The 19947-nt window shown below is 44.5% G+C and overlaps 1 protein-coding gene across 3 annotated transcripts in view; it reads right to left on the bottom strand.

Moving 5' to 3' along the window:
• Positions 1-19947, bottom strand: part of PREX1 (phosphatidylinositol-3,4,5-trisphosphate dependent Rac exchange factor 1) — a 267990-nt gene that overhangs the window by 143199 nt on the left and 104844 nt on the right. For all 3 annotated transcript variants that reach the window (XM_075901238.2, XM_075901236.2, XM_075901237.2), the window contains exons 2-3: positions 8325-8396; positions 3113-3235 (exon numbers count right to left, since the gene is read on the bottom strand). In XM_075901238.2, coding sequence (XP_075757353.2) covers positions 3113-3235; positions 8325-8396 — 195 coding nt within the window. The remainder of the gene's footprint in view (positions 1-3112; positions 3236-8324; positions 8397-19947) is intronic.

Here is a 19947-nt window from a genome sequence, read left to right as displayed (position 1 = left end):
CAGAAATTACTGCCCACCCCGAACTACACACTGTTTCTCTCAGCTAGTAAGGCTCCTATCTAGACCTAGTGGCTTGGTTAGTCAGCAACCTGTCTTGTCCTCATCACTGTAGACCTAAGGCAGGATGAAGGTTAAGGCTGTCCTATGGAGCAGGTCAGTTACATAGGCGAGCCCATAAATATGCATTGATAGATATTGCTTGGCTAGTTTCTGCCTAACTTTTGTGACATTGATATGAAGCCTCATTGTTCCAGGAGGGAGCTGTCAAGTAAAAATAAAAGAGAACTTAAAGTCCCTTGAATGTGCTGGTGTGAGACTGCTGATGTGTGGTTAGATTTTTTTTGGGGGGAGGGGTGATGAGTTCTGTGATTTGTTCAGACCGTAAGTTATGTGGATATTGCTTGGCCTCTGAAATTTTATCACTGTCAGCAGGTAGTTCCCTGTGATCCAGGAATCTGCACACAGACTTCCTGTCCTGCTTCTACCCGACATGAATCAGCTCTGGCAATAACAGAGAGACCAAGCTCTGGCCAGCTCTGAGCATTTCTGCTCCGCAGACAGCCTGATGTTTCCATGGTCTGCACAAAAGAGCCTTTATAACAAGGAAACTCAGGGAAAACGTTTAGAGCTTAGAAATTCCAGGGAAATGTCAGAAAGAGACACCATTGGCCTGTAAGCACTTGAGTCCTGGAATTCTCACTCTATTTGCTGAATTGAGAAGCATTTTTTTAAACAGCTGTCTGCTGCAAGGGAACATCTGTGCTAACATCTGGCAGGTGATACAGGTGTGGCACTTGTCCTCAGGAACAGTCATGGGCACTGGGTTAAGGTAGGACTGGAGGAGGCAAGCTCCCAGCCCTGCTGCCCAGTCCCGCCTCTTGTGCCCAGGCCCCGTCTTCTTCAGGAGCCAAGCCGTTCCTCCCACACCCACTGCTGTATAGCACCATAGGGAGGGCAGGTGGCACAGTTTTAGTCTCCCCAACCCCGGAGCACGTGGAGGGCAGGTGTTCAGGGGCAGCCCATAGGAACAGTGATGATCTTGCTGTTAAGAAAAACTCTCTGGTGAGAGTGATGTCTGGATACACCGAACCTTTAGAGATTTGTACATGCAATCCAGGGTGGAATCCATCTATCCATTCGACTCTACTTGCTAGGCTCACCCAGAGAGTTACAAGATTTATTTTTAGAATATTTGTTATCTCAAGGTTTTCTTCCTCCATCTAGGTCAGTGTTTCTTAAACTTTTTAAGACCGAGGAACAGCAAACAATATTTTTTTTTAATGAGGAACACCGAGGATTTTTTGTTGTGCAAAAAAAAAAAAAAAAAAGTGTCTCTGTGTGTGGGGGGGAAGAGTCAGGGGAAAAGTTATTATTGAGCAAGGGCGGCCATTTTGAACTCTGTTGTTCTCCGCGGCACACCTCCGACTGCCTCGTGACACCCCGGTGTGCCACAGAACACAGTTTAAGAAACAATGATCTAGGTTGTTTGCTCCCTTGTCAAACGGGCTAACAACATGTGCTATGGAAACGTGGAAGCTCTACACTTCTGTCCCAACCAACGATGGCTCCCCAGGGATGCAGTCCTTTTTCCCTTCAAAGCCTAGAGTGTGCACCCAGGCTTCTGTCCTTTTTTCTCTTCTGTCCTTTTTTCTCCTACCGCCCACCATTTCACTGAAACTATGCAATGACTCCATGGAAAACGGCTCCAATGGCAGCTCCATAGTACAGCTTGCGCACTCTTCACTAGAACAGTACGAATTATACATATGGGGCACAGGTACCCTAAGCACAGAGGGGAACTGGAGAGTTGCTTTAAACACAAGCTGCTGCATCAGAATTGTCACTGCTGGTCACCAGGGACTAAATCTACACTATGGCAAAACACAGGCCCCCGAGCATTAGCCCTTTCTGTTGTCACACTGTGGCACTCAAGGCTGTATATTATCTTCTGAACTCCAGCAGAACTACACATTTTAAGGAATTGCTTTCTCCCCCTTTGTTAACCTTCCCTTGGACCCCGGGCATTCGTACAACATAAACAATTGTAACTTGCAAATCCGCGGATATCTGCTTTATATCTGCGGGTATCACATCCACGGATATGGATGCAGATATCCACGGCTCATTTTTGTGGATACAGATGCAGATATGGATACAAATTTTATATCCGCACAGTGCTCTATAATCAATAGATTCCACTAGTAGGAATGTTTATATGATTGTTGCATAATAAATAAAGATGTGCAAAGGAAGCAGGTGATAAACTAATGTATAAATTCTGTGCTCTCAGACCCAGCAACACTGTCGGGTCTAGATCATTCCAGATTATTAAAGCATGATGGAACAGATTTGAAAGAAGAGGTGCTGCTGTTGAATTTATTTATTAGAGTTCACAGCAAATATGCTGTGTGGGAAATTTCTGATTTTTGAACACCTTGGCTATGCAGTTGCATATGCAAAATGTCCGTGCAATTGTGCGTTATTGTATGCAGATCTGGTAATTTTGCATGCAAATAGCACGAGTGAGATGCCAATCAAGCTGTACACATTCATAATCACTTTTCTTGCATGCACAATTCATGTATTTTAATCATGGGATTGCACACCTAAACGTTTGAAAATGAGGCCTTTATCGTGTAACCAAGTCATTAAGGAGCACTGCTCCCGTAAGAAAGAAATACTGCCTTAGTTTTGAATTTCTTGTCTTTTGTGGATTAAAATCTCTATCTTATTTTGTACTAAAACCTAGAGATTTTTTAATTGATTCTTTTTAGAATGGATATTCTTTTTTTGAAACTTTTAGAGCCAAAGAAAATAAACTCTTAGCAGTAAAATATGATCAGCTGGATTGGACGAAAAGAAAAAAGAAATTCTATATACAGGGAAAAGGAACAATTTCTAAAAATACCTCCTTGTTTAGCTGGGTTTGATCTTGTTTCCATTGTTCCAGTCTCATTCACAAAGTGTTTTCCCACCCCACATAGTATGTTCATAAAAGATACACATTGTCATGGCACAACTACCAAACTTAAGAGATTAGGGCTAGCTAAGGAACATGGGAGCATGTGACAGGAAGCTGCATTTACAGATAGCATTAAGTCATTGTACTCACAAATTTTAAGAAAACATTTCCCAGTTCATGCTGAGATTGAGGTTCTGGTTGTAAACAAAATTCCAGGGCAGCCAAGAACGCCTTGTGAACATCAAGAATGTCTTCGATGTTGGAAAACAAGATCTGAAATACCAAAAGAAATCCAATGTTAACTGTTGATGAAGGTGGGGGTGTCTTATTAGAAGTGCCCAAATGCAGTGCCAATGTCGTACTGTCAAGAGGGAATCAAAATCATGAGAAGCAACTGCATTTTAAAATGTCTCTGGGATCTGTATGATTATGTGCCTTTCACACTATTAGCCTTCCCCCGGGGGAGGATCTTAGTTTTGCTTTAGCCATTGATGTATCTATGTAAATAAAGATGAACTTTCCAAGTATCTCAACCTGATAATCATCAGTGACCTTTGTCAGTTCTACAGGTTTCTCACAAACTCTCAAGAAATGTAATGGGAAATACCATGTGGGCTTACAAAGGCCAAACTCATGGGGACAGAGACAAAAAAGCCCTTTGCTTTCTCCTCCCACTCATGACAAGTCACCTTTCAAAGAAAACTGACCTACAAGGTTATTTGAACATCTCAGCACTTGTGGTCATTACGGATCCTGTGGTACGTTTTGCATGACATTAGAGTCTAGCAATGATGTTCTAGGTAAACTGGAAGGCACTATTATTCTTACCCTTTAAATAATGATGATGCTGTTCACTTACACTGTATACGCCATACGTATACTGCAGTGTTGCTGTGTGTTGTTAAACAGCAGCCATGTTCCTCACCACCGGTGGATTTTACTAGCGAACAAAGCATTTCCTGCAAACACAGGAACTAATTTTTCATACCAAAATTAGGCATGAATTTACATACATACACTTGCACATTAAAGGTCCAATTCCCAGCTTGCACACACATAGAGAAGTGCACTTTCAGATAAAAGGGCTCTATTCTCTATTACCTTACTCAAGTTGCCATTTATACTAGAGCAAAATCAATATAAAAGCACTGTCAAATCAGAATAGTAGCATTTTACTTCCACTTTGCACAGATGTAAATGGCCACATAAGCTGCAGGTAGCAGAGAATTAGGTCCCTAATTTGCATATGCACTACTGCATGTCAGTGCAAGTTGGGTATTTGTGCATCCTCTTACTACATAAGAGTCTTGCTAACCATGTGTGAACATGATTTCCGACTTTGTGTGAGCTTGCGTGCATGGTAGTGATCATGCACAACTGCTCATGTGCAAACTCACAGACTCAGCCCTGGTCTGGGAAAAAATCCAGGGTGTAGTATTCTGACAGAATTGTGAAAGGTGAAGGGTGAAAGGTGCTACAAACATGCAAAGTTGTATAACTTCTAATTATCATCATAGCAAAAAGGAAGAGAAACGTTAAGTGCAAAGGCTGCCATAAAGGTGGAGAAACCCTGACAAACAAGTGACCCAGATAAGCTATTAGCAGTGGCAGTCACTAGCTTAGCAACAAGTACACTAGCGTCGCAGCTGGGATATTTGTAACCAGGCCAGTTTCAAAGGGGGAAGATATGCAGTGAAACCAACTCATTTCTCACCCTGCAAACAGCCTCCTAGCTCTGACTTCATCAATAAGCAGGGGCGGATATAGGGCAGGGCGAACGGGGCGGCCGCCCTGGGCCCCGCGCTTAAAAAAGCCCCACGCATGCGCCGTGGCAAAGGGGGGGGCCCTGCAGAGTTATGCTGCCCGGGGCCCTGCAAAACAGTCATCTGCCCCTGTCAATAAGTGACACTTTTGTGAGGTAAACAATACCAAGGAGCAATGGCTTCCAGTTTCCTGGCACTCACTGAGTGAAGTGAAAGAGAGTCACAAGCTTCCAGCACTCTTCTCGCGCCCTTCCTCCCTCGTGTCCAGTTTACCTATCAGGCGTGCTCTCATGTCATTGGCTATGTTGTCACATGCGTCAGCATGAGTTCATGTGATATTGGCCACTTCAGGAACCACCTTGAACTCAAGTCCTAATGCTCCCTGCGACTGGTATGAAGTAGTTGATAGCCAACATACTTTGACTAGAGTGTGGGCTGTGGGGTGGGACTGAGGATGAGAGCTTTGGAGTGTAGGAGGGGGCTCTGGCTTGGGGGGGTGGTCAGGGCTGTGGCAGTAGAGGCTTACCTTGAAAGGCGCTTGGTCAAAGGTGCAGCAGGGGAGCTAATGCAGATTTCCTGCCTCTCCTGGCACCACAGACCATGCTGCTCTCCAGAAGCAACAAGCAGCAGGTTTCCAGCCAATGGGAGGGTGGAGTAGGACTCAGGGCAGAGGCAGTGTGCGGAGCCCTGTGCTTTTCCCTCCCTCCCCTAGCTAGGAGCAAGGCCTGCTGCTGGCCGCTTCTGGGGTGCAGCGCAGTCTGCGGTGCCAGGACAGGCGGGAAGCTGCGTTAGCACCCCACTTCTCACCTGATCACCCTGCAGCAATGAGACACCAGGCCTGACATTCCATGCCCCAGTAGTGGGTCACAACCCGTAGTTTGAAAACCACTGCCTGTAGCCCTACACCATCCCCAACGCAGGCCTGTGCCTTAAAGCCACCATTTGGCTCGAAAAGTATCAAGCATTCCAACATGGTGAATTTGCAATGTTGGCCTTTGAACAGCTCCCTGTGCTCAAGCTTAAGAAAGCGGAGGAAAGAGGAGAGGAACACAAGCTTCTCTCCACAGAGGGACTGTTTGTTTCCTTCCAGAAAATTCCCAATGCAAATCCCAGCAGAACATCTCCAACTCAGCTGTGACTGATGTTATGATATGTTAGCCTCTTCTTGCAGGCCAGGAGGAAAGCTGTGCCAGAAGGAGATTAGCAAGGAAGAGGAAAACATCTGTCAGGCATGATTTTACCCTTCAAGGAGCAGTCTTCAAGGGTGTATTTTATGACCCAAGGAACATCTGCTGTGTCATCGACTGTGAACTGTGATGATCAATGGGATCCAGGCTCTTTAGGTAACAAAGGTCACCTGAGGCAAAAGAGGGCAGAGGGGTCTTCTCTAATTTTGCTAAAAAAGCCTGTTAGTTTGATATGACATTTCTGTTGCCCAGCACTATGTCAGGGATCTACAGCTGGAGGCTTGTTTACATTCAACAGTTGTACCACTTTAATTACACCTGTACAGTAATGGTGGTACAATCCTCATAATATGGCTATATACCCAGTGCTTTATACTGGGATAGTTATTCCCGGATGGAAAGGTGAATAAGCTATATGTGTGTGAAGCACATTATGGCGCTGTAACTGCAACCACATGAGGGTCTGTATCAATATAATTATTTCAGTAAAAACATCGGCCTTCTCACCGAAATAGTTATATTGATACAAAAACTATGTGAAGACCAGGTCTAGGACTGGTCATTCTGGAGGTGACACATCTTGTACCCAAAGTTCTCTGAATTCTCCAACCACCTAAAATACCAGCTGTAGGAAAAATCTACAGTGCTAGTACTGAAAGTATTATCCCAGCTGGTCCTAAAAGATATTTTCTTCCTTTGCTTAGCAATCAAAATATTCTCAACTTCTCTCCAGACATTCTCACTGCAGGAAGAGGGAGATTCATCTTTAAACAGGCTTCCAAACCATTTATATACTCTTCACAGTACGTGCCATGAGCCAGCCATGGTGCTAGCTACCTTACAGCTCCCTAGTAAACAGAGATACATAGTACTGTACAAGTGTGCACCTGCCTCTATGAGGCACCAGTGAGGAACACCGTGGAGATGGAAAAGCTCCTGGCTTTAGGAAAGCCACTGAAATCCCTTCCATTGGGAGCAGAAAGGAGGAAATAATGTTCCTACTGTGCAGCTATGAACGTGCCTCCACCTTAATGTATACTGGTCCTTTGTTTCCAAAGGGAAGCTCTGTTACTGCAAGCTGGTTAAGATAATAATAACCATTAATAAAGAAGAGCCTTTAAAGTCTGTATCATGAAAGCCCTCTGGGTAGTGAGCAAAAGAATAAACCAAAAATATAATGGTGCATCCCCCAAAGAGGAACAATGGAATTCCATTTAATCCATTTAGTCATCAGGGAAAGTGAGGAGTTTTCTGGATGGGCCAGTGGTTTTTGCATTTGATTATGAAGCAGTCATAATTGGCACCTGTTTTATGAATAATAGCAGCAAGCATAACATTCAGCAGCATCTTTGTTCATTCGTCAGACCTGCAAATTGGTGTGTGGGTTTATTAGTTTATTTTTTACATTTTTTGCAGCACGCAGCATCGGTAGTCACTAGTCGCTGCATGTGTTATTCCCCTGAACGCATGCTCTGCCCTGATGGGTGACACTTCTGCCTTGCTAACAGGTCAGGCTAGACTGCACAGGGAATGCTTAGGGACTCCCAATGACTCCTATCTTCACTATGCCTGGGTTACCCACCTGTCTGCTTCTCCCTCTCCCATCCCCCCAACCCCATGCACAGGAAAAACTCCCTGGTAAAATCTGTACCATTACTCTCTAAAATCCCTCCTCCTTCAAACCTACCCTGATGCTTCCAAATCATTCTCACAGTTGAACTAAGTGATGAGCTGTTGATTTTAACTTTTCAGCTAACCTCTGTTCATTTTATAGTTGCCTTATCTTGCCAACCCACCTCCACATCGTCTGGCTTGGTTTGCACCTCCCAGCGGGTCTGTCTGACATGTAGAGAGTGAGTTGTCTGCAGCAAGGTCTACTGTTAATGTCTGTACATCGAGGAGCATAACAGAGGCCTGCGCATTGATTGGGGGTCTATCGACATTACAGCCATACCAATAAATGAAAAGAAGAGACCATCTCTGGGGAAAAGAAAGCGTGTTCAACTCCATATTCATGTCATGGGAAGGACGTTACTGCTGTCACATTATTCTATTACTGTCAGATCATCAGCTTTGCTTCCATTGATTTTACCACTACAGAAGCAAACCACAATTTAGTTTATGAGCCTGAATTAATGGCTGAAGCTCTTGTACTTCCATTTCTGCCGGCTACAAATTTCACTTGCCTACAAATCTCCAGAACTGTTTCTAACTAAAATTCCTACAAGCCAAACATCACTTGCAAAATGTTCACAAAGAACAAATGAAAAACAAGTGTGGATATGACCTGTGGGTGTTTGGTTTCTCATTCACTGAAATGAATAATTTCCCCAGAATTCTCTGCCACTAATTACGAGTTCTTCACGTGAACTAATAAAACTGCCAATGAAATGAGAAAGATGGAAGAAATACCTTGACATTCTCCTCTGTTATGTATTTCTCGGCGTTATCCACAGCATTCTGTCTGATTCTGTGCAGAAATGCCTGAAGGAAGAGAAAAAGGGATCATTTTCAAATGGCTTAATACTACTTGAGTTCACTGCTTGTGCCTTCTGGCTTTTCCTTAGCATCCAGCCACATAAGTACGATGTTATAACACAATGGACTGATCACTTCTGAGACTTGAATCTAAACCTACATCATGTCATTACTAGGACTGTTAGACTGAGCTAAGCATTTCAGGTATTTCCTTAAAGACGTTAGGTCTGCCACTGCTAACAGATATTTAAGTCAAAAAGAGTTGGTGGACTTGTGACAAAGCAAAGACCAAAGTGAGGAACTGCTTGTTTATTCTCTCCTCTCCTCAGGCTGATCTACACTACAAGGGAGATCGATCTAAATCAGGGCTACTCAATTTTGGAAGCCCTGGGAGCCACTTGGATACTCATAGCACATGCTGAGGGCTGCAACTTAAGTGTGGTTGCATATACAAGCAAATATACATGCAAATTCCATCTCCCAAACAGGGTTGAAAACTCTGTGTTCATCCAACAAACATCTTCTTTTTTTGCCATTTTTAATGCTTCTTATTAAAAAGAAAATTGTATACCAGTGTTTTGGGTGTTTAGCTTGAAGCTTCAGGTTGTGCGTTTCTTGAAGTGATTTTACTCAGAAAAAGTTTCCAAGCCAGAGCACTTCAACCTGCAGTGGGCGGGGAACTGGGCGAGTCAGGCTGGACATGAGAGGCAAAAAAGGACAGGTGCCCGGGAGCTCTGTCCTGGATTCCCAGCAGGACTGACGTCCCCACGCAGGAGTCCGTCGCTCCGTGCAGGATGGAGGCAGGGCTGTCCGGCCACAGCACCAAACTCAAATGTGCCAGTGTGAGCCAGTCAGCACCTCTCAGGCTCTGCCCACAAGGCTAAGCAGCCTGAACTTCCCACAATGCCCTGGCTAAAAACGCCAAGACTCTGTACCCGTCTGTTCCAGCCAGCCCGTCTGCTTGTGTCTTTCAGTGCTCACTCTGCCTGGGAGACGCCTTGTCGTTGTGGCGCATGTTCCCAGTGGAGGCCATGTTCAAAGGAGCCCGGCATAAACCCAAACTGCACTGCGGGCAGCAAATAAACAGGCCACATGTTGAGTAGCCCTGATCGAAATTATGCAACTGTAGCTACATGACTCCCCTTGCACTTCTTGCTGGGGATAGTTGGGTGGAGTACCCGAGATGATGGGAGAACCATTGGTGGTCAATTTATCACCTCTGCATGACACGATAACTTGCCCCCTGCTGGATTGATTGCTGCCCTGTCAATCCAGCCCATAGTGAAGACATGCCCTTAGAGAGAGAGCTGTTTTGACTTGACTTTCAGAGGCAAAATGCCTGTCTCCCATCAAGGTATATGACAAGGAAAAGGACTTGAAGGAGCAATAAAGGATAGCAGAAGCTGAGGGCATGTCAGAAAGAACTAAGAACAAGAACTATGGACAACTTCAGTATACCCAGAACTGCAAATGATGCCTGAATTTCATTTTCATTTCCATTTAATTTTACTTGGACTAGTTTAAAACTGCAAGCAAAATAACATCAGAACTTTCATCCCTGCCTAGGCTACCCTGCTCAGTATAGCTCTGGCAGTAACAGTCAATCCAATAAAAAGCTAAGGTCCAGATACCAATGGACAGTGATTCCAATGTCCATCTTTAGAGTTCTGTTCAGGCTACTCCTGCATTTACACTGAATATATATGACCACAATATGTCTGATCCAGTTGCAAGGATTTAACAGGGGAATTGGCGATGCAGTGATGGGGTTAAACGCCTCCCTTGAGGCAAGAAGAAGAGAATTTTACACTTCCCCTCCAAGGCATCTTAGTGGATGCAGACAAACACCTGCAGGGGAAGCTGACTCTGGGTGACCCCAGAGGAGGGAATCTGCTGGGATCCATCAAAGTGATGCAGACATAAAAGAGAAGAGGGGTCTTTCCAATTTGTCTTTGTTAGTGGTTTCTATGTTCACCTGCTACTCAAAAGGCTGAACTCTGGGGAGTGTCGCAAACAGGGGAAGAAAGGGCTTTTCGTATCCACCTGAGACAAATGGGGATGTGCGCCATTCCTTTCTATTTATGGTACAAAGCTGCCTTGTTACTGAACAATAATAAAAAGCCTTTAAAAGCTGGATTGTTTCTGTTGTTGGCCGATGCAGACCCAGTTCATTTTTGATTCAGTGTCACATGGGGAGCCAGGCAACTGCCCGTAACACCACAGGAGCTGTGTTTCTGAATCAAACCTGTAGTCTGTGATTGTCTCTGCCTCTAGTTTGTTGGCCTGAAGAGTATGACTCATCTATAGGCCCTTCAGCACTGCATGGGCACTGCTCTGTTCCTACTCAGTGCTGGCCCTCTCTCAGCCAGTACACAATTAACATCTGGATGAAAGGAGAGACAGATTAGGCCTGCAGTAGCTATATAATTTCCAGACTCTGGATTTTCAACCTAGGGTACACAAACAAATGGCTGGGGTTCACAACCACCTTGCTCTTCCTGTATTACTACATGGGAAGAGGATCCTAGCGAGGTCCCAGCCAGCTATGTGGAGCTGGGAGCAGAGATCAGGATGGGAAGGTTTCAGAAATAATATTTTTAGGTGATAGAATATTTTTTCTGGTGACCCAGAAGCCACTTTACAAGAACACAGCCAATAATCTTAACCAGCAAGCTTGCTGAAGTCACCCCCAATATTAATGTGCTTCCAAATGTTCTGACAGCAACTGGGGAAGTCATTGGAATTGTCTGAGATGAACGGCTCAGCATGATGAGCAATGGCACCAGGATTGAAAGTAAGTATGGAGGGGGCAGAGGGGAGTATGACGCCCTCCCCACTCCCGCATCATGTATCTGAGCACTAATTATCAGATGTCAGATTTATGAGAGACAGAAAAGCTGTTCCACTAATTCTAAAACTATAAGGCAAGCAGGGACTCTTACTTTAATACAGGCTCCTCTTGCTGTTCGGGAATAATAAATCCAATTGGCATAATTAATTAATCTACACAATTAGCAGCCCTACTGATGACTAATATTTACCAGCATCTAAGTCCTCATAATATATATTTCTAATAATAGAAAGCTGGTAAGAAGAAGGTGCAAATCATATTAGCTGTTACGGTCTACTCAATAAAAAGCAGAGCCTGTGTTAATTTAAAAAACAGCTTTTCTGTGACGCCTGTCTGAAAAGATCATTTAATTTGTGTGTGAGATTGAGAGTGTGAGGGACACACACACAGAAAGTGAGATTTAAAAACAGTGAGACAAAGAAGGAGAGAAAAAGGAAAGGAAAAGGAAAAGCATGCCAGGGGGAAGAGAAAGAATCAGTTTTGTAGACAGATTGTCTAGTCTGTTCCAGTCTTCTGATCATTTTGATGTGTATAGAAAACAATCTCTCCAGTATCACTAAAACAAAGCAGTTGTTAAATTAGATCATAGTTGTTGTGAGGGTTTTTTTTGGGGGGGAGGGGGGAAATTGTCCTAGAAACCTAATAGCCAACTTTTTAAAACGTAGCCATAAAAATCTGGCTTATTGGATACAAAACTATCTGTTCCCTGGTTTTAAATCCCTTTTCTTCTGAAATCAAAATATTTTGCAACAGTCACTCAGGCTAAAGAAAATAATCCAAGTGGTTGAAGAACAGTCCTACCGTTAATGTGTTCATAGGACAATGCTACCTGCTCCCCCAAACATGCTTGGGAAAATAACTCTTCTTCAGAGACATTTTGTTAAATGCTTTCAGTCAACACAGGATATTTCACATCCTTTGCAGGTAACTTGCAGTTTTTACCTGGCTTAGCCCATATCTGCACCAGCATCATCTCCCATTCAGTGACTGACATAGGCTAAAGTACCCACAATACACTGATGGCAGCCAGTTTTACATATCTTCTTTAGCACCCAACATCAACAGTACCATCACCCTTATACCTGTCGATGAAGAATAACTAGCTGAAGTTGAGCCCGAGCAGGACAAAGATGATGCTTATGGGAAGAAGGGCGAACTTTGAAGAACCTGCCATATCTATAACCTGACCTCCATTAAGGTCATCTACTCTCTTAGCATTGAAACAGGTTGCTGTTGTGAGGTCCCTCTGGATACCTAAAGATCAGGGGATGTAAAAAAATGACCCTTTCTATCTCTTCCAGACCAAAGTCAGGATCCAATCCCATCCAACCTCATTTGGCCACAAGGAGCCATACATCAGTGACACCTTCACTTAATTATTGTATTTTATGTAACACTGAAGGTCCCCATTGAATAATCTCCAGTTGGTTCTGAAGTCAGCCACTGGCTATTCAGCATACCAGGCTGGAAAGAGACCTTGTTCCGACCGCAGGCTGCGCTGGCTACACTGCCAACTCAAGGGTTTGGTCCTGATGCCCTACACAGGTTGTCAGAAGAACTGCCTCCCACTACACAGTCATATTGACCTACAACAGTTGTACTTCTCAAGGATAACAGAATCATCAATCACAAGGGCGAGACTCATAAACATGGAGGACTGAGCTTCCCATGATGATGGAATTCATTCACACCAGCATGGTCAGGAAACTCTTTTCTTCAGAATCAAAGACAAAACTCACTTATTTGACTTTTTAGCCTTCCTTGAATTATAAAGAAAACTAGGGCTGCATATTCATCGTGGTGTGAAACGTCTTGTGGATGCTATGATATCCCAGTTTGTCTGTGACTCATCTTTCTGTCTGTGGTTTTAATAAACTCAGCCTTCAGCAGTGGCTCCTGAGGTTTTATCCCATGTGACAGGGTCCAGCTCCCTGCTCTGGGAATTGTGAGCTGATGTGCAAAGTCACAGTGCTGCTCAGGTACAAGCCAGATGCTCCTCTCCTGTTGTCATGGAAGGGAAGCTGGGCCAACTTTGAGTGACTGGTGTTGAGACCTGGAATGCAGGAATGACCTATTGGCATGACAGAGGGGGCCAGGCCAAACACGAGCAGCGCTGTGACTCCGTGTGCCAGGGTGTGATGGTTGGAACAGGGACAGCTCTGTAAGACAGGAACAGCAGCAACAATTATTGCTGGGTGCAGGCAGGGTGGGATCATTATCCAGCCTTCTCCTGACCAGGCTCTTCCTCCTCATTTGTGATGGCATTTTAAAATAAAAAACTGCTTTTAGTAAATCAAAAACCACTTTTACTAAATTTCCCATGACCGCTCTGAGACTTTTAAAAAACTCCCTCACAAACCGGCAGCTCTAGTTCTAATCAAAAACTAAACTGTGAAGGTGCTTGGTAGCAGGGTGATGAGAGCCTGGGATGCAGAGCTGTCCTATCCATAAGACGGTTCGGGGTGGCTCCCCCAGGTTCCATGCTTTGGAGGGCGCTATGGCAGCCACCTCAGTCATCCTATTGACAGGCCTGGCACGAGGCAGCAGCAGGGGTCATCCCTCCCACATGGCAGCAGGAGCCAGGGCAGACCGGCAGCCTGGTGTACTTCTCCCTGCTGTGCCCAGGGTGCTCCACTTCCCACCACCATGGAGAAGAGAGGTACCGTGTGCCGGAAGAGGGCAGCGCGGCAAAACAGGCTGCCGAGCTGGTTCAGCTCCCACCACCACCATGGTGAATGAGGAGAGGGGAAAGAGTCAACCCCTGCTGCTGCATGGCCTCCGGTAATCCCCTAGTTTATGTTGTGTGCGGGAGGGAGAAGGAACTGAAGTAGGGGTGGGATTTGGGGGAAAGGGTGGAGCAGAGGTGGGGTGGAGTCAGCAGTCCCAAAGGATGGCCTTTCTGGGATGGATGGACAGACAATAGTTACTGTTCCTATTCTATCTGCCCATACACTTGGGCTATGTCTAGACTGGCCAGTTTTTCCGGAAAATCAGCCGCTTTTGCGGAAAAATTTGCCAGCTGTCTACACTGGCCGCTTGAATTTCCACAAAAGCACTGATTTCCTACTGTAAGAAATCAGTGCGGAAATACTACGCTGCTCCCATTCAGGCAAAAGTCCTTTGGCGCAAAACTTTTGCGCAAAAGGGCCAGTGTAGACAGCTCAGATTTGTTTTCCGCAAAAAAGCCCCGATTGCGAAAATGGCAATCGGAGCTTTTTTGCAGAAAAGCACGTCTAGATTGGCACGGACGCTTTTCCGCAAAAAGTGCTTTTGCGGAAAAGCATGCGTGCCAATGTAGACGCTCTTTTCCGAAAATGCTTTTAACGGAAAACTTTTCCGTTAAAAGCATTTCTGGAAAATCATGCCAGTCTAGATGTAGCCTTGGTCTTGTGCAATCATTAGGCTGGGTTTTAGAGCAGCTCCAGTTCAGTGGTGCACAACAGAAAAGAGGTAGGAGATGGTGGGACACAGAGAGGTAGAGAGAGCTCAGAGTGCTAAGACTACACAACAAACATCTTCAAATAAATGGGGAATTACTCAGGTCAATGTCACCAGCCAGATCAGCAGGGCAGATTTTCGTTCCCCTCCTCCTTTTTTTTTTTTTTTGAAACTCAAGGTTCCTTCTTCTCCACGTGCATGCTAATTGCTCGAAAAACAGCCTGGGGAGGATTTGTTTTTGTTTAAAATTCTGCTGCTGCATCAATATATAAAATATTTGTTTGGGCACTGTGTGTCTGTGACTTGTTGCCTTCAAGGTCTGATTCACCACACATCATGCATGTTTACTCACAGTGCAAATGCCTTGCAGGATTCATGAAAACCTATCTTAAGCAGAAGAGGCGACAAAGTGTTTTCTTTCTGCACCATGTCACAGAGCATTCTGCATTGTGCGTCTTTATAAGGATAGGAAAACAAGGTCCTTTCCATCCTGACAGACTCAAAGGAAAACACACAATTTTGGAACATGCAAACAATGGTTGCATAGATATTTTCTCTTCACCAGGCCATAAGTTTTTAATGGCTCCCTTTCCATGGAAGTCTTACACCATTCAGTCTGCTATGCTGACAGTCCACTGTCACAACTGCAAGTCATTTAGTTTGAATTGTGCAACTTAGAATTTTCACTGCACTCCACCGTTTAAGGCAAGAATTTGCAGATAGGTGTCTTTCATTGAAAATCACACTGGATTCCTTCTGAAATGAGTTCTGAGGGGTTCTGCAATACTTAGGTTTACTAAGAAACAAGCTGTGCTTTTACCTCGGTAGTAAATGTGTTAACACACGATAATATTCTAGTGTGGACAAGAATGTTACATTAGTAGGTCACATTAAGCATACCTTAGTGTTTAGTTACAATGTGTTAGCTAATCTATGGTAACAGGACACGTATTTTCCTAGAGTGTACATGCCCTTATACTCATCTATCTTCCTATCTCCCCCTTTTCCACCACAAACCACTAAAAAGTCATGTTAAAACCACACTCCAAGAGTTTATCACTCCCAGCCCTCAACAATATTAACTTCCAGACAAATTATAATTGCAGCCACATTCAGAAATGAGTAACACTTAAGCAACTAGCCCTATCCATAAAAATAATAGCTCAGAGTTTGGTTTTGAAGAGTAACTGGATTCGCAGTAGCTGCTGCATCCCCCTGTAGTAGCAGCTCAAGTGTCAGCTGCACTTGAATTTTAACCCCTCCACACCTGATGGACCAACTAGCTCCAGTTTAAAACACCTCTTACCTCAAGCCAGGACTGGTCTACACAATAGAATTCTGCCAGCATAGCTATCTTGGCTAAGGAGGTGAAAAATTCACACCCGCAAAGGATAGACAGCAGAACCCCAAGTATATACACAACTACCTATCGATGCTGATACAGGCTTTGTAGTGTAGATGTGACCCTAGAGATTTGTGTGCGTGGAGAGGACTCAGGTTAGAAACCAAACTTGAGTCACAGCTCTAGCTAATAATGTAATAAGAAGAAGCTCTACGTTACCACATAAAATGTACAAAGCAAGGGAAGGCTCTTACCAAATCTAAAATCAGTGAATACAAATAAGAAATAAAAACAAGGAGTGGATGATACATTAGAAAACAAAGTGGAAAGGAACCTGTAACTAAAACAACAGAGCAGAGATTGCAACGAGACATGTGCCCAACTTCCCCACCCAAAATACACAGCATACTTCCTCAAATGTTCAGGAATAGAAAGAGATTTCCAACTAAATATAAGGAAGAGAAGCTGTGCATAATTCAAAGAGAAATGAAAAGGGGAACAGAAACAATGAAACAGCATGGGACAGCCCACCACTAAATCAGCAAAAGACAGTATCTTAAACTACAGTATCATGAAGCCGGTTCCCTAGACAGGTAGCTAATGCCATGCACAGGCTTTGATAAATATCTGATTGACTATTTTTTAACTGTGATCATTCTTGATTTAGCATTAAGGCCACCCTGCATTCTAAGTCCCTTCATGGCCCCATATCTGCTAGGGATGGAAAGTGAGCAACTTTCAGGGTACGTCTAGACTACAGGCTTTTGTTGACAGAGGCTTTGTCGACAGATACTGTCGACAAAGCCTCTGTCGAAAAAGAGCATCTAGACTACAGCCAGTTCTGTCAACAAAGCAAGCTGCTTTTTCAACAAAGAGTCTAGACACTCACTTTTGAAAAAGCGCAGTGTGGATGCAATAGCGCCTTTTTTCGCTCTGTCGAAAAAAAGCGTTATTCCTCGTAGAATGAGGTTTACTGCCATCGACAAAACTGCAGCGTTCTGTTGATTTACGGTCACCAGAACTCAGCGGCAGTGTAGACACACGTATAGTTTTGTTGACAAAAGTCCACTTTTGTCGACAAAACCCTGTAGTCTAGACACACCCTCAGAGTTAAGATAAATGGTCTAGTTGAGGGTTCCTCAAAGCGTGCTCCATGGAGGCCAGGGGCTCCACAAGAAAATATTAATGACAGTTATTTGGAGTGATGTTTTTTATTAAAAAAATGAGAATATTGTTTTTATAAATTACCAATTATATTGAGAATTATTATGGAAATATTCAATAAATAAGCTTGATATTGCAACTTGAAATGAGAATAGGGGGTATATAACACTATGTATAGCTTGACAAAACACTGAACCTACCACTAGCATATAGCACGTTGTATGTGAGCTGCAGGCCCGATGACATATATTATATCAGTGGTTCTCAACATGAGGTCTATGGACCACTCCCATCTTACAGGTGAGCTGCTGGCTCCGGGGTCACCCCATCACTGCAGCAGGGAACCTGTGCTGGCACTCCAGGCTCTCCTCCCCCATGAGGTTGGAACAACAGTGCCAGCTTCCCACTATGGGGGGGGGGGAGGGGGAGGGAGCCTGGCAGGCAGGATCTGGCTTGCAGGGGAAGGAAGAGGCTTCATGCACTGCTGCTCCCCCTCCTCCCTACTAGAGGAGCTGCAGCACAGGGAACTGCTCACCTGGAGGCTTTCCCCACTGATCCCATTGGCCAGAATCACAGCTCACACTGCCTATCTCCCTAACACACCCCTCTCCTGCCAAGACCACCGACCCTCAGCCTACTCCCGCATCCTCCCTCGCAGACATCCCTCCCCCAGTCTGCTCCTGCACCCAACCACCCAGCCAGACTCCGCACCTCCACCGCCTCCTGCACCCATTTTATCAACATGAGTGGTTGGCTTCTAGTCCACAGAAAGAGCTGCATTGAGCAGGGTGGACTATGGGCCAAAAAGTTTTGAGTACCACTGCTTCACAAAACACCCATCTGGCTTTGTGACCGAAACCCACTGCAATACAGTGTTCTTCATGCTGTGTTTTCGTTCAACATTTCGCAATACATCACTACCTCCCCTTACTACCAAACATATTCTCAATGGATAAGTGGCTAAAAAAAGAAACTATGGCTTCTATCAATTGGACTTTGGCTGGAACAAATGAGCAAAATTTTGGGAGAGGAGAAGGACAATCACAGCCTTTTGTGACTGAAAAACTGAAACGCGAGCTGTTGAAGAGAAAACCACAGTCATCCAGTGGATTAGCAGCAGGCAACAAGAAACACAAGTATGATGAGAGTTATGTGTCTTTTGGATTTGCTTGCATTGAAAATAAAGCAAACTCATATCATACTCCTGGGCTGTGTCTAGACTGGCATGATTTTGCGGAAATACTTTTAACGGAAAAGTTTTTCCGTTAAAAGTATTTCCGCAAAAGAGCGTCTAGATTGGCACGGATGCTTTTGCGCAAAAGCATCCGTGCTCAGTATAGATGTGCTTTTGCGCAAGAAAGCTCCGATGGCCATTTTAGCCATTTTAGCCATCGGGCTTTCTTGCGCAAAAAATTAAGGTGCCTGTCTACACTGGCCCTCTTGCGCAAGTATTCTTGCAAAAGAGGGCTTATCCCTGAGTGGGAGCGTCAAAGTATTTGCGCAAGAAGCACTGAATTCTTACATTAGAACATCAGTGCCCTTGCGCAAATTCAAGCGGCCAGTGTAGACAGCTGGCAAGTTTTTGCGCAAAAGCGGCCGCTTTTGGGCAAAATCTTGCCAGTCTAGACGCACCCCTGAAATATAGTGCAAGTATAGTACAAAGCAATTTGCAATAGTTCTCTGATGCCTACTAAACTATGAAGGCATGTAGAAATAAATCATTCTGAAGTCAAAGGCAGAAGTTTTTTCAAGTGAAAGCATGACACACTTTCAAATAGGAAACTCCCAGTGATTAAAAACACTATATCAGACAATGAAAATGCAGCAGAAGCATCCTACTAAATAAACTACCTTATTGCACTAGCTGGAGAAGTGCATACAGTTGCAGAAAAACTCATCAAGATTTTTGAAAAAGATATTGTGATCGAGATCATCTCATCTGAAGAACAGGATTTTACCCATTTCAGGACCCCATAGGGGCTCCACATATGAAGAAGACTGGGAAACCTTGGTCTAATTCATGCTTTCTGGAGCTATTGTTTCAGGACTTCTGCAAACTCAGACATGTATCAGTTACATGCAAGTCACATTTTCAAGCTTTACTTTGCATCTGTGATGGAACAAAACATCTTTTTCAAACAAAAGTTGAGATTCTGATCTCATCGTGTGCCGCTTGAGAGTGAGGCCCTCACAATTTCTATACCTTAGTCTGGCCTGCAATACTGGGAATAACTCCTCACTCCCTTCCTGAATCTGAACATGTAACACCCCTTGGGTATGTCTACACTACAGCACTAATTCGAACTAACTTAATTCGAATTAGTTAATTCGAACTAAGCTAATTCGAATTAGTGCATCTAGACCTAAAAACTAGTTTGAATTGGCGTTTTGCTAATTCGAACTAGCATGTCCACATTGAGTGGACCCTGAACCGAGGTTAAGGATGGCTGGAAGCAGTGCCAGCAGGGCATCAGGTTAGGACTTAGAGCGTGGAGCTGCTGTCTCAGGCTAGCCGAGGGCTGTGCTTAAAGGGACCCTACTCTCACCCCGGACAGACAGTTCTCAGGGATTCCCCGCTTGCAAAGCAGTCCTGGCTTGGAGTGCCCTGAGTGCCCACACTCAGCACATCACAGCACTCGGCCATCAGCCTGGCTGCACTTGCCACAGGCTGCCATCTGGGGGGTGGGTCAATCAAGGGGCTTCAGGAGAGCTTCCACCCTGAGAAGCCCACAGAGCCACCCCAGTCCTCCCCATCGGGGTCT

This window comes from Pelodiscus sinensis, chromosome 17, assembly GCF_052426305.1.
Source record: "Pelodiscus sinensis isolate ZL-2025 chromosome 17, ASM5242630v1, whole genome shotgun sequence".
In the NCBI taxonomy this organism is placed as follows: Eukaryota; Metazoa; Chordata; order Testudines; family Trionychidae; genus Pelodiscus; species Pelodiscus sinensis.
Note: the sequence above shows the minus strand (reverse complement) of the source record. Positions and strands in the feature narration are given on the sequence as shown.